This window comes from Cryphonectria parasitica (genome assembly GCF_011745365.1).
Source record: "Cryphonectria parasitica EP155 unplaced genomic scaffold M406scaffold_6, whole genome shotgun sequence".
NCBI classification, from domain to species: Eukaryota; Fungi; Ascomycota; class Sordariomycetes; order Diaporthales; family Cryphonectriaceae; genus Cryphonectria; species Cryphonectria parasitica.
The window spans coordinates 1,226,788-1,240,148 of record NW_024468914.1 but is presented as its reverse complement, the minus strand read 5'-3'; the positions used below and the strand labels follow the sequence as shown (position 1 = coordinate 1,240,148).

The window sequence follows — 13,361 nt, the reverse complement described above, 5'->3', positions numbered from 1 at the left end:
GACGGCCTGGGCTACCTCAAACTCGGTATATGACTTCATTATTGTCGTATGAAGGCCCTGTAAAAAGATGAAGTTATTCGGATAAGAATTGGTTGAAAAGGTTATAAAAGTAAAGGTGGTGGAAATGGCGGTGTGGCTGGCCAGGGGTGTCCACAAGGGGGGGGTGTCCACAAGGGGGTGCTTCGACTTAAGCCTCCTATCCTTAGCTTGCATTTCCAATGCCTTATTTCTTTCCAAGGCTTTAGCAAACTCTATACCTCTCTTATCATAGGCCTTCTGTATCTTTCTGAATAGTAGGCGTTGCTCTGGTACTGATAAAAGACGGTTCCGATTCTCTTGTAGCTGTTGATATAGCTGTTAGCCTTTCGAGGAGTTAAAAAGAAAGCTTGCTGGCTTGAGGAGGCTTTGGGGGATAGCTGAGGTACTGTTGATCGTTCTGAGCCTTGAATTTGACTGCTTCTGAATGTGTAGTTGACTGTTCTCGAGGAGAAGAGGGCTGAGGAGTGGTTTGGATAGCCTGAGAGGCTATAAACCAGTTGCTGTGCACCCAGATCTGATATTCTGGCTCGAAAGCCCTTCCATACGAGCTTAGCGATAATACTCGAGGAATGCTCGCTTGCCAAAGGCTGTCAAATCCCCCTGTTGGCTCTCAAAACTGACTTTCTTCCTATAAGCTCTTTTGAGAGACGAAAAAACTCCAAGATCAAGAGGTTGAAGCACGTGAGAGGTATGAGGAGGCAAATAGATCAACAGGATATTGTTTTGATAGCATTGCTACATAAACTCCTCAGTTGTATGGCTGCCGTGGCCATCCAGGATCAATAGTCTGGCTTCCAAGGGGTCTGCTGGCTGGCTGCCTGGGATGAAGATCTTTTCCAGCCACTCGAGAGCTATTGCATTGTTTATCCATCCGTTTTGAGTAGCTGTATACTTCCAGCCATCAAAAGGCTGTAAGAGAAGAGGAAACCACTGCTGTTGTACTGTTTTTCCCTTGAAGATAACGAGAGGAAAGAAGTATGTGCTTATAGCTGAGATATACTCGAGAAACGAAGTCCAGGCTCTTGATCCAGGATCTTTCTTTTGGATTGAATGTGAGGAAGAGCTACTAAGAACTAATCCATTCTCTCCTTAGCCCTCTAATATTCCAGCCTCATCCATATTCCATCGATTAGCTGGCTTGATAGCTTGGACCTGAGGAAGATCGAAGAGATGAAACCAAGGCCGTATTACCTCTGTTGTTGCACCATTAGTTCGAGCTGAAGCAATCCTCCTAGTCCTTAGAACTCTTATCTCTGGATTTCTCTTCAAAAAAGCGCTAGTCCACTTGATTCCGAGGGCTTGATCATCGCCATGGATATGAAGAATCTTCTGAGCAAAGTACTTCAGCTCTGAATAGCTTGGTAGAAGTCCTAGACTTTCCTGAACGAGGATCCATTCAACCAACTTCCTTTCTTGAGGAATAGAAAGCCTTTGCTGGTTTTCGTAGGCTGTTTTATGCGGTATTGCTTCTTCTAGATGATCTCGGAGTGTGGTTCTTGGGATGCTCCATTGCCTCGAGGCTTTTCGTTGAGAGAGGCCATTTCTGACAGCGCTGACAGCCTGATCTAGCTCAAATTCAGAGTAAGGCTTCATGATCATCATATAAAGATTTTCTGAAAAGATGAAGTTGTTTGGAAGATAATTGACTGAATAAAAGCTATCAAACTAAAAGGGGTTGAAGAAGCGGTGTGGCTGGCCGGGGTGGGCGGAAACTACGGATGGGCGGAAACTACCCCCGTTAACTTAATAGGTGGTCTCCGAGTTCTTCTTCAAGGTCTCGAGGATGGTGTTGAGTATGGAAGGTTGACGAGATTTCAGGAGTGTTAACAGCGTTGCCGTCAACCTTATCAAAACGGCCAAAGGCCTATTATTTGCTTGAGGATTTCCAGAAACTAATAAAAATTAAGGTGAGAGTTGATCTACAGCGCTTGGCTCACACGCAATCCCAAGGGACTCATTTTCATACCCTGCCACCTGAGCAGTACATATTTTTGAGGTAAATTCACTGTTTGCCTTACCACTTTATTATGACAAATTTTCTGTTGAGAACATCTAATCACAATGAGGTATTGCTTGATTTCAAGATGTATTTGCTAGATTGGCATTTATTTATTGGAGTACTACCTGACTTCGATCTGGCATTTTGTGTAATGCAGTATGTTTTTGCTGGGGTGAGGAGGTGTGAAAATTAGTCCCTGGGGGTTGTCCATACCTAATAATGGCTAGTTAACAAAAACGGCGGTCGCAATGTCGAAATATCGCACTCAGTTTGAGTGCCTCCTTCAACATGTACGCTAGAGAATTTGTAACGAATTATGGGAGTCCTCCTACTTCCACACACATACAAATACCTTTATAAGGCCCAAGCAAAGACATTGCAGACCTTCGACAAGACTATCCTCTGCACAAATCTTCATGTTTAGTAGTGGCTGACAAGCATCCACTCGGTTCATAAATTTCAAAACTCTTGCATATACCTTTCTTCTTCACTCAATGTCTGCTTCATCTCAGTCCATGTCCAGCGACGCCAAAGCTACCATTGGTATTGGCGTTCCGTCTTTCGTCGCTGCCGTGCTTTCGCTCTTGGTCGTGTACCTCGCCTACATCAAATCACGACCGCGGAAAACCAGGCCAGCAAGGCCCACCAATGTGTCTCTGGCACTTTCAGGTTATGATACTTTGTCGTCGTCGCAAATGCCTAGGAGACCGGAACCGGTTCATTTGTCTCCTCTATGACCTCAGGAAAAGAAAACATCTTCACCAGTCCAACACCAAGAGTGCACACAAGGAAGGCAAGCTTCAAGACAGCGCAAGTACTTGGACAACAGCAACTGGCAGGGATATATGTAATCGTTGCCAAGGCTTCACCGAAACATCTCTGGGATAATGATCAAGGCGCCGACATGGTAGGCTTAACAATATTGAATCGCAACCAGTGCTCACATGATAGCGCTGACTCTTCTTTGCTATAGTTCAACACTGCTACATGGGGGCTGCCTACGGTTACGGCTCTACAGCATGACGTTTTCTTTGGAGGTTGAAATATGTCGCAAGAGGCTGGCAAAACATTCACGCAAACCTGTCGCATTCGAAAACAACGCGGATCATGACCCACTACCAAATTCACCACGATAGCGCGGGCAAACCCCACTGATTTGGAGGCTTGTCAACATACAAGTCAGCCGACACCCTCGTTACAACCTTTCTGTAGTAGAGAAATTTCTATTGTTTTCCACATCAAATAAATACGGTCCTCTTTGAAATTGATTGAACGGGACTGTTACACATGTTCAAGAGCTATCGCCTCTCAAATAATATCTACAGCGACTTGCTCAATGTCAGTCGGCCCGTTATGCTCGCAAATCGCATCAGATTGTGCGACCAGCTCTTGCGAAAGGCCCACAGATGACGTCTCGTTCCTCCGCAATCTTGGCCCCGGATTTTATTAGGCCTCTCCACATACATACACACACACACACATACATACACACACACACACACACACACACACACACACACACACAATGGAGCAGGCGAGTCTTGTGCCTGAGCGAGAGGGCCTTGAGAGGGCCTCGTGGGAAACATTCATCCACTTGTCTGCTCAAGCTGCCCCGGGACTGTCTGTTCGAGTAAGCCGAGCCTTGTCCTATTCGCTGCCATGGCGAATGAGAGAGCACACCCGACAGGAGCAATCTATATACTGTCAAAATAATGCTTTTGGGGGGGGGGGGGTAGAGCATGGAGAAAATCGGGATGGCAAGTTCCTGATATAAGTGATCATCTTGTAATAAATTGATTTACATCCCCCGAGTCGCATTGTATTCCAATCTTCGGGATCGTCTGTCTCTACTATGTGCCTAGTCAGGATCTTAACATGATTTCTAGAGTGTATCAATTTCTCAGAGCATAACATAAACTTTGCTCAAGCTAATTGACGCCCCACCGCCTGCCAGCCCAAGTCTGTTCTTTAAAATATTCACACAGATTCAATATCCTCCACTCGCCAGCATGAAGAAATATTTCGGTCTGCGGGGCTCGGCCCTCAACTGGGCTGTTGGCTTGATTGCTGGATGCGATTTCCTCTTTTCGGCTACGGTCAGTACCTCAACATTTTCTTGCTTAACCTGCCATCCTCTTCGCGTGCGCAAAAGTACTAACAATTTTGCAGATCAAGGTCTTTTTGGTGGCATTTTGAGTATGTGTATACACCGTCTCCGGTAGCATCCCATCCCAGCGATGTCTTGCCTTGGTAAAGGGCAAAGAGCTGGAACATCCCTCGCAAGCATGTCGCAATTCTGCCGGAACTCGATCTCGCCCCTCCCCCCCTCCCAACAAAAAAAATGAACCAAAGAAACCTTCACAGGCTCATAATTGTAATCTCTTCATAGCCATGCCCAATTTTCTCTCCCAGTTTCCAGAGATCAACCCGAACGCCGCCACCTCAGCAGAGGACTCATCCCACCGCTCCACTATTCAAGGCATCACAACAGCCGCCTACAACCTTAGGCTGCTTCGTCGGCGCCGTGATCACTATCTTCATCGGAAACCCCCTCGGCCGCAAACGCATGATTATGCTAGGCACGTCCATCATGATCATCGGCGCCGCCCTGCAGGCCTCGGCGACCACCCTGCCGCACCTCATCGCGGGCAGGTTCATCACGGGCCTGGGGAACAGCAGCAATACGTCCACGATCCCAACGTGGCAGTCCGAGACCTCACACGCGCACAGACGTGGCAAGCTGGTAATGATCGAGGGGGCGCTGATCTCGGGTGGTCTCGTATTGGATCGACCTGGGGTTGTCCTTCGCCCCTGGGTCGGTGGCCTGGCGATTCCCGTTTGCCTTCCAGATTGTGTTTTGCGTGTTCATCCTCAGTTTGATCTGGGGTCTGCCTGAGTCGCCGCGCTGGCTCATTCTCCGTGGGAGGGAGGACGAGGCTCGTGAGGTTCTGGCTGCCCTGAACGACAAGGAGGTTAACGACAAGATCATCGTGGCTGAGTTCGATGAGGTCAAGGACACGGTGATTGAGATGTCCAAGGGAACTTTCGCCGACTTGTTCACAATGGACAAGAACCGCAACCTACACCGCACTTTGCTCGCGTACACAAACCAGATGTTTCAACAAATCACGGTGAGCCTGATTTGCCATTTTTGTTTCTCTGCGTTATGCAAAGAAGTTTATAATAAAGTTGCGTTACTATACTGACACTGGGATGACATTTTCAGGGAATCAATCTCGTCACGTACTATCTCACAGTCATCTACAGCAACCTAGGCATGTCCCAGTTCCTCTCCCTCCTCCTAGCCGCGCTCAACGGCACAGAGTACTTCCTCGCCTCCTGGCCTGCAGTCTTCCTCGTCGAGCGCGTCGGCCGGCGCAAGCTGATGCTCTTCGGCGCCGTGGGCCAGGCGGCCACGATGGCGATTCTGGCGGGCGTGGACTCGCTGGGAAGCCGTGCAGGCGACATCGCCGTCGTCGTCTTTTTGTTGGTCTTCAACACCTTCTTCGCCGTCGGCTGGCTGGGCATGACCTGGCTGTACCCGGCCGAGATCGTGCGCCTGCGGATCCGCGCACCGGCCAACGCGCTGTCGACGTCAGCGAACTGGATTTTCAATTTCCTCGTCGTCAAGATCACGCCTGTGGCGTTTAACAACATCGGGTACCAGACGTATATCATCTTTGCGGTGATCAACGCGTTTATGGTGCCGAGTGTGTACTTCTTTTACCCAGAGACAGCATGCAGGAGCCTCGAGGAGATGGACGGCATCTTCCATAAGCTGAAGCCGGGCTGGAAGGGCGTTGTTGGCGCGGTGCATCAGGCTCGGGTGGAACCGAGAAGGTATGGGAAGAATGGAGAGGTGTTGATTGATTATTCGGACACAGAAGAGGGAAGAGTACATGGGCATGGGATTCAGAAGCAAGGAGAGTTCAGCAGTGATGAGAAAGCAAGGGCTTCTCACGGAGATGAAGGTGAGGGCGGGCTGATGGGTGCAGGCTACAGGTCCAAGGGCGTCATGGTGCAGCATGAGGGTTAGAGCTGTAGGAATTGCTTCTTTTGACTAGATGGATTTATTCCATCATACAAACTATCATTTTCCTAAGACGAAGTCATTCATTTGTTCAAGTTCGATGGTCTTGTCCGTCCCATCTTCAGCAGATGAGCATTCCCCGAAACATAAAGTGCACGGAACGAACGAGACCAGCTGAGACACGTATACTTACCACTAGTCAAAGTCGCATTTTCCAGACGATAGTTCGTGGGAGAATGTATGGTCCATCAACCCAAGTATGAAGCGATTGTGCCATGTGCTCGGCCATGTCTGTCGCAAACGCCGCATCGAGGGCGAGTTCATCAACCCCATAAGCCTGACGAATAAGCTAGGCTCGTACCAGAAGCTTCCGTCCATAATCTCATCCTTGAATTTTTTAATTTTTTTTTTCGTATTTTTTCTATTTCATTTATCTCGATCTCAAACCCTCGTCTCCGACTTTTCACAGGCCCAAGCCTTGCAGAAAGGCGACAAGGGCCTCCCCACCACCACTCTCAGCAGTGCCAGCCAGAAAGAACTTCAGCCCAAACAGGTCCGAAAATTCGTCCATCTCGCCATAATACGCCAGGTAGACCTCCTTGCCAAACTGGATGAATCCAGGCACGACCTGGTACCGACCAGCCACGGCCCAGGCCCTGGCGGCGTACATGGCACCATGCGCCGTGGCGGCAGTAAAGACCCCGTTGGTGCGGTCGATGGTCAGCTCGCCGCCCTTGACGCTGATCTTGTAGCCGAGATCGCGCAGCAGACGGGTCGACGAGACGATGCCGTTGGAGGGCGTAGGGTCAGACTGGCAGAGCCAAGCGTCGATGGGCATACACGCGAAACGGGGCAGGTCCTTGTACAGAGCCGCGTCGTAGGTGGCGGTAAGTTTCGACTGCAAGTCCTGGGCGAACTTGAGCTTGTCGTCTGGCGCGGGGCAGGTCTCATGGAGGTTTGTGCATGCGTTCTCGATGATAAAACGCTCGGCCAGCCCGGTGAGCCTGTCACGCTCCACCAGGGTTAGAATGGAGACTTTGCGCTCGGCCGCGCACAAGCGGCAGTCGCAGTTGAACAAGTAGTAGCTCATCTTGCGCTTGCGGTCGATAGTCGGTTCCGTACCCACGAAATAGGCCGTGGTGATCTCCTCGCCGGCCTTGATGTCCCTGGAGGCGCGCAGGATCATCATGTCGCCGATGAAGGCGCGGCCGGTGTTCTCGAGGCACGAGTGGTTCGCGTAGGAGGCGTGCAGCCAGATGCCCGTCGATCCCTGCACCTTGGAGCACGCGCTCTCGTCCGGGAGGCGGGTCTTCACCTGGGCGCAGACGAAGCCGTTGAACTGCGAGATGACCTCCACCTGGAAGATGTCGATGATGACGGTGTCGTCGACGATCCTGGCCTCCTTCTTCTTGTAGCTGGGGCCGGCGTATAGGTCCAGGTATTTGTTGGCCAGCTTGTGGTTCCATCGCAGCTTCTCGACCGTGCGGAACAGAAGGCGGGAGTGTGTGCCGAACGTCGAGAAGTGAGTGTTCGTGTCAACCAGGAGGTCCGACGTCTTGGAAGTGTTGGACTCCATGGCTGCGCAAAAGGCCTTCTCTACCATGACTATCTCGCCATGCTTGATATCCTTGGTTGCAAAGAGGCCACGGCCATGAGAGCCCGCCAGGTCAATCTTGGTGTTGCTCAGGAAAGATGCATGATCGAGTTCCGTGTGAGAAAAGGTCGGCGAAGCAGCCATCTCGACGAAGTCGTATTCGCCCTTTTCCTGCTCCAGAAGGCGCTTCTTGGTTCGATCCAGCTCCGCATGGACGTTCTCGTCCTCGATTCCGAGAGCCTCAGCCTGCTCGAAGAAAGATCTGGCCAGCGTGAACTCTGCCAGCTCATAATAAGCACGACCAGCTCGAAATAGAGACTTGAGGTTCAACGCCTTGGACTCTTCAGAGAGGTCCTTGCCAGGGATAATGGAAGCCGTGGCATCATCGACAGCAAGCTCAAAATGGCCCAGATGGATTCTGGCCTGGGCACGATTGCGGTACAGAGTGCGACGCAGATCATCTTGCCCCTCGTCATCAGACACCATTGCCAGGCCGTCGGAGTACAGGTTGACAGCAGCTTCCCAGTCCCCTTTTTTGAACGCGTCGTTGCCCTTGTCCTTCATGCGAGATGCTCGGACGGTGACACGCCCCACCTGCTGCCATGCTGATGGCACCATCTCGTGGCTAGGCTTCAGCAGCATGCAATCCGAGGGGTGGTCAACACGAACTATGGTGCTTCTATCAGAAGAGAGCTTGTAATATGGTTCCTTGACCGCGATGATGGCGCCTTTGGGCAGGATGTTGGTGGGAAATTCTGTTGTAGGCTGGTGGAACATCGAGAGACAGTCGACGTTCCCATGGATATCTTCAATCGCGTTCAGGATAGAGCCCGAGTAGATGGGCTCACAGAATACCTTGGCCAGGAGAACCCTTCCACGATGGTGAATCTCGAGCTTGAGTTCATCGAGAGTAATGGGCACGAGGCTGCTCAGGGGCTTGATGCATGGACGATACGATTCACCGATGAAGGTTGTTCGAAGGACTTCTCCCTCTGAGACTGAGGGCAGAAGGTTGCCTAGACGCAAATCGAGGGCCTTGAAGGTGTTTCTTTTGTCAGTATAGCTATCTTGAAAGAGACCTGATTCACTAAGGAATGTGCTGCTTGGTTGGACATACCATGGTGAAGAAACTCTCCTCCAGCTTGGCGCGTGACCGCTTCAACGCGTCAGTGGGTTTCTGACCCTTTCGGCTCCTGGCCTCCAGAAGGAGATTCCTCTGCTGTCGGTATACATTGGCATGGACTGACAGAGGATTGCAATAGTCCCAGAAATCAGTAAGACGATCCATTGATGAAGAGAGCTGTTGTGATTGGCAATAGAAGTGTGTCTGGTTGTGATGATGGTAATAGAGCGAAAGTCACGACGCGTGGTGAAGGGTAAAGGTGACGTTCAAAGAGAGCAAATCAAGCTGTAAAGGAAACAAATTTCCCAGAGATCAGATGAAATAGCTTTGTTGCCTACAGCTTGCACCACCTTAATGACAAACACCTGTCTCTAAGCTGCTGCACGTTGCAGGTCTCACGTTGCAGGTCTCCTGATGCAAAACAAAAGAATGCACATCCAATATCCCAGACTGGGGTTTTCTCAAGGGCCTAGAGCAGAGTTCATCCTGCTTTTTATCACATGTTTCTCACACATAATTTCAACAAAATCTTGATCTCTAGGTCAGATCTTTGTCAACTGATGGATTCAAGTGCTGGTCCTCCCTAAGCCTTCGACTATGCGTGCCACCTCAAGGCGAAAGACCATCTTACTACGCCTATACGCAAATGAGGGCCATACTTGAAGGCCCTCTTGGGTTCACCTTATGGCTTGATAAATTTTCAACCTGTCCATCCGTTCGTCTTTATCTACTTTCCCCCCCTAGCCTGGCGCAGTAACTCGAATTGTCCAGCCACGTGGGGCAGCCCACCAACGACGCTGTGTGAGGGCCGGAGTCAGCACGGCGACTGCGGTATCCTCAAACAGTCGTCGCTCCTCGTATACCGCATTCCTATTGAGAGCCAGGGTGAAGGGCATGTCGGGATTGCTGCCAGGAAATTGGCATCGACCTTGACGCCACGTGTTAGACAGAAGGATGTCATAGGAGACGATCTCCTCCCACTCCTGGGACGGCTCGCCATTGGTATAGCCTGTGCGATAGCCAGCCTGACAGTAACTAGAGATTAGCAGGGGCTGAGAGGATGGGGTGAAACCGGTCAGTAGATGCATAGATGGATGTGCGAACCTCGACGTGTGCTCCTTTACGGGTGATGACAAACGGTCGGATGTCTGTATGATGATTCTTTTTGATTACTGAGAGATCGCACCGGTGCACGAATGTGAACTCGCCGCTGATGCGGCAGTCTAGAAACTGGCGCAGAGCACTTGGACGGTACTGGTAGAGGACGGTGACGATGATGTCGGCCCCGCAGGCTGGGTCGAAGATGAACTCAGGCTTGGTAGGGTCGGGGAGCCCACCGAAAGACGCGGTGCCGAGAGCTCCAGAGACGTCAATGATGCCCGGAACGACGGTGCCGTCATTTTGGTCTGGTCCATAGTCAAGGTCATCTCCCATCTGGCGGGGTTTGCGCAGCTCTGGAAAATTGATGTCGTGGAAGAGTATAGCCTCCATGATATCTTGATAGTATTGCGTTGTCGTTCTTTTCTTGATTGTTCTCTAGGTAGCGTAAAAGAAGAGAAAATTGCGAGAAGATGGCCCTCCCTTGAGTGTCGCATCTGGAGATGGAAGGAGGGAGAATTTTGCTAGGAACTAAGGCATCTCTTTGAACTATTGGAAACAACCCTGAAAATGGCCCGAGGGAAAGTGAAAGTGAACCTCAAGGGGAAACTGCCCCTGCCTGAGGTGTCACTCTGTCTGGGTAGTCACGTCAAAGGCTAAGGAAAACGCCCCCTTGGTGGGGTATCGACCTCATCAGCTCCCCAGCACTGTGTTTTTGCAATCACAACAAGGAGTATGTATGACAACGGAGACTGTCTTAGGTATTCAAGTTGGTAAAGAAGACTCACCGGACCAAATGTTGGTTGGGTATCAATCATTGATTAGGTAAGTCTGAAAAACACAAGGGCTCTAATCACGATGATGTTGACCTCTACACAATCCTTTCTATCTAATGGTAGCACCTGTGGACTGTATGATGCAGGTACCCGTAAGGGGAGAGGGAGGAGAGGGGAGGGGCGAGCTTTGAGGCCAGACTGCCAACCTGTTTGAAGATACCAGACATTGAAATTCCCGTCTCAATGTCGATCATGTCGTTTTCTAAGTTCTTAGAGCAGGCTTATGCACAGGTATCTTTGTTCAATCGGGAATTCTTCTTGTACTCGGATCAGAATTTAAAAACCTACATTCTTATGCGAGGCCTTTACTTGGCCCTACTCCTGTTAGCATGAACCCCTTATATACTTCAGAGACTCGAAGTTCTTGATGCTCATATAACCAGTCTCCGCACTATTAGCATTCCTAGCTTTATTGGAGTTCTTCGGACTATTGGTGCCTAGATTTTGTGGCTTGTGGCTGGACAAATGCCGCTCACGTCAATGTAGAAGCTAGCCAATCAGGAAAGCATACTTGGGGCTTGATGCTGAGAACTAGCAAGTATCACATTCTGACTCCACTGAAGAGTGTCCTATTGCTTTGCAGTTTATACGGCTCCAACTTGCGTATATATTTCAACAATTAAGTATGGGTTAAACCGAGACTTATGCTCTTCAGAGCCTTTCCCTTCGAGCTCGCCTGTTATGATGCATCCAACACACAGAACAAGCGGGGCAAAACGCTAGATCAGGACATCATTTTGGAGCCAGGCGAAGGAATTCTTGGGGAGAGAGAAAAAAAAAGGTGCATGGAGAAGCCAAAGGCTACTTCCGAATCATCAATACCTATGGCCTGTCTTACGCAAAGAAGAAAAAGTTGTCAAGAACGAGGCTGAGCAAGTCAGTCAGCATGTTTTGTGTGTCACGAGTTGTAAATGTGTCAGCAGCGTTTGCTAGCGTCTTTCCCTTTGTACGAGAAGCATCAACATCAGCTCTGGCTCACCTTACGCTGACAATTTTGCGCGGGAAAAAAACACTCAACCTCCCTTCGAACCAAGGGCTCATCTTCGTCACATCATCGCGAGGATCATTTTCCGCCGTGCAGCTGGATCTTGCTACAGTTTACCCCCTCGAAGCCTATCACGCATACGATCTCTTGACCATGAGTGAGCCTCAAGAAAACACTGGCACGTCACCCAGCCCAGGAACCTCCATCCCACCAGAAGCAATCGCTCTTGCAGGACGCATGTACGACGCTGCCAGGCAGGGCAACGCTGAGCTACTACAACAGGCTATCACGGCCGGCCTGCCCCCGAACCTGACGAATGGAAAAGGCGATACTCTGGTATGACCGACAGCTTCTTGGACACCACCCCTTCTCCTGAGGCTTGACTCCATCGTCGGTAGCTACTTATGCTGATCTTTGTTCGCCAGCTCATGCTTGCCGCCTACCACGGCCATGCTGATCTCGTCCGCTTTCTCATAGACCATGGTGCGGATCCCAACAGGTTGAACGACCGCCATCAGAGCCCTATTGCAGGCGCCGTCTTCAAGAAAGAAGATGATGTCATCGAGGTGAGTAATGCAACTTTCCCGTTTGGCACTTTGAAAATGTAGGGTTAGGGGTGCAGAATAGCCCCTGCCTTTCACTCCCTGAGATCCTTCCTTTTCCTGGCTTCTTTTTGTCTCTTCTTCTTCTTGATTCTTTCACTTTCTTCTTTTCCTGTGTCGCAGGGAGACCAGAGTCAACCACTACGGCCACAGTCTCTGCACGCCGGCATCTAACCATGAATCCTAGGCTTTACTGGACGGAGGAGCAGATCCCGAGTACGGCATGCCCTCAGCGATGGAGTGCATTGCCATGTTCAAGCAAGAGGACACCTGGAAAGCCAAGTTTGAAGCAGCAGCTGGTCGAGGCAAGGCCGGCAAAGATGCCACTGGGAACACTCCATAGTCATAGACAGGAGGGGCAGAGAAATCGAGAAAAGAAAAAAACAACCGAGCGATAAACGTGCAGGAGTTGTTATGGGCAGGCAAGTACAGGCCATCTACGTACTTGGAAAAATTAATGATAGAAAGGTCGTATAGAAGATGGTGTTCGTGAACTGGACTTCGTAATCCAACCACTGACCCTATCATCGTTTCTTTCCCCGACAACCTTCATACGCGAGCAGGAGGATGTCGCTTCGACCTGAGGGGGCGCGAATCTTGTTCTGGAACTCGCTGCCCCTCCAGGAAATATTCCCTCGGGCACGGATAATCATGACTTCCATGCTACCGTATCGCAGAACATGTTACTACCGGTTGGGCGTTTCGAGCAGGGTGGCATCTAAGCTTCTTTTGAGTTATGCTTCTCGTCAAGTTCCGGTCCGAGGCCTGCTGCAGGGGGTGTCGGCCCCGGCGAAGGAGCCAGTGCACGGCGGTGCTTCCAACTTCCGCACAGGACGCGCGATCGACGACCTCACGAAGATCTTCCACCGGGGTCCCGAATAAGCATCTTGACTTTCCCCAGATTCAGAATCAGGGGGTTCGATGTTTCGGCCCCTCATAGACGGAGGTCCCTTCAGCGTCGTAGTGCATGCGGCTCCCTGTCTTCCGCTGCCCGCCACCTCCTGGCTTCAAGTCTGCATCTGAAACACCATCAGCCGCAGCGCAGACAGAACTGG

At 50.5% G+C, this 13,361-nt stretch overlaps 4 protein-coding genes across 4 annotated transcripts; 2 read left to right on the top strand and 2 right to left on the bottom strand.

Annotated features, from left to right (window-relative positions):
- Positions 1 to 4,047: 4,047 nt before the first annotated feature.
- On the top strand, positions 4,048 to 6,074 carry M406DRAFT_331893 (general substrate transporter; the record flags this gene model as incomplete). The annotated part of the gene is made up of 5 exons (XM_040920682.1): positions 4,048 to 4,134; positions 4,428 to 4,853; positions 4,888 to 5,169; positions 5,265 to 5,878; positions 6,041 to 6,074. The coding sequence occupies 5 exons, from the start codon at positions 4,048 to 4,050 to the stop codon at positions 6,072 to 6,074; spliced, it is 1,443 nt and encodes a 480-aa protein (XP_040774332.1).
- Positions 6,075 to 6,531: 457 nt separating this feature from the next.
- On the bottom strand, positions 6,532 to 8,950 carry M406DRAFT_73986 (uncharacterized protein; the record flags this gene model as incomplete). The annotated part of the gene is made up of 2 exons (XM_040925680.1): positions 6,532 to 8,697; positions 8,780 to 8,950. 2 exons carry the CDS (start codon positions 8,948 to 8,950, stop codon positions 6,532 to 6,534), a joined length of 2,337 nt encoding a protein of 778 aa, XP_040774331.1.
- Positions 8,951 to 9,525: 575 nt separating this feature from the next.
- Positions 9,526 to 10,276, bottom strand: M406DRAFT_331891 (uncharacterized protein; the record flags this gene model as incomplete). Its single annotated transcript, XM_040920681.1, has 2 exons — positions 9,526 to 9,810; positions 9,890 to 10,276. 2 exons carry the CDS (start codon positions 10,274 to 10,276, stop codon positions 9,526 to 9,528), a joined length of 672 nt encoding a protein of 223 aa, XP_040774330.1.
- Positions 10,277 to 11,890: 1,614 nt separating this feature from the next.
- M406DRAFT_224175 (ankyrin) lies at positions 11,891 to 12,625 on the top strand (the record flags this gene model as incomplete). The annotated part of the gene is made up of 3 exons (XM_040915681.1): positions 11,891 to 12,040; positions 12,130 to 12,270; positions 12,494 to 12,625. Coding segments are annotated over 3 exons (423 nt in total), but the record flags the coding sequence as incomplete, so codon positions are not given.
- Positions 12,626 to 13,361: the final 736 nt, after the last annotated feature.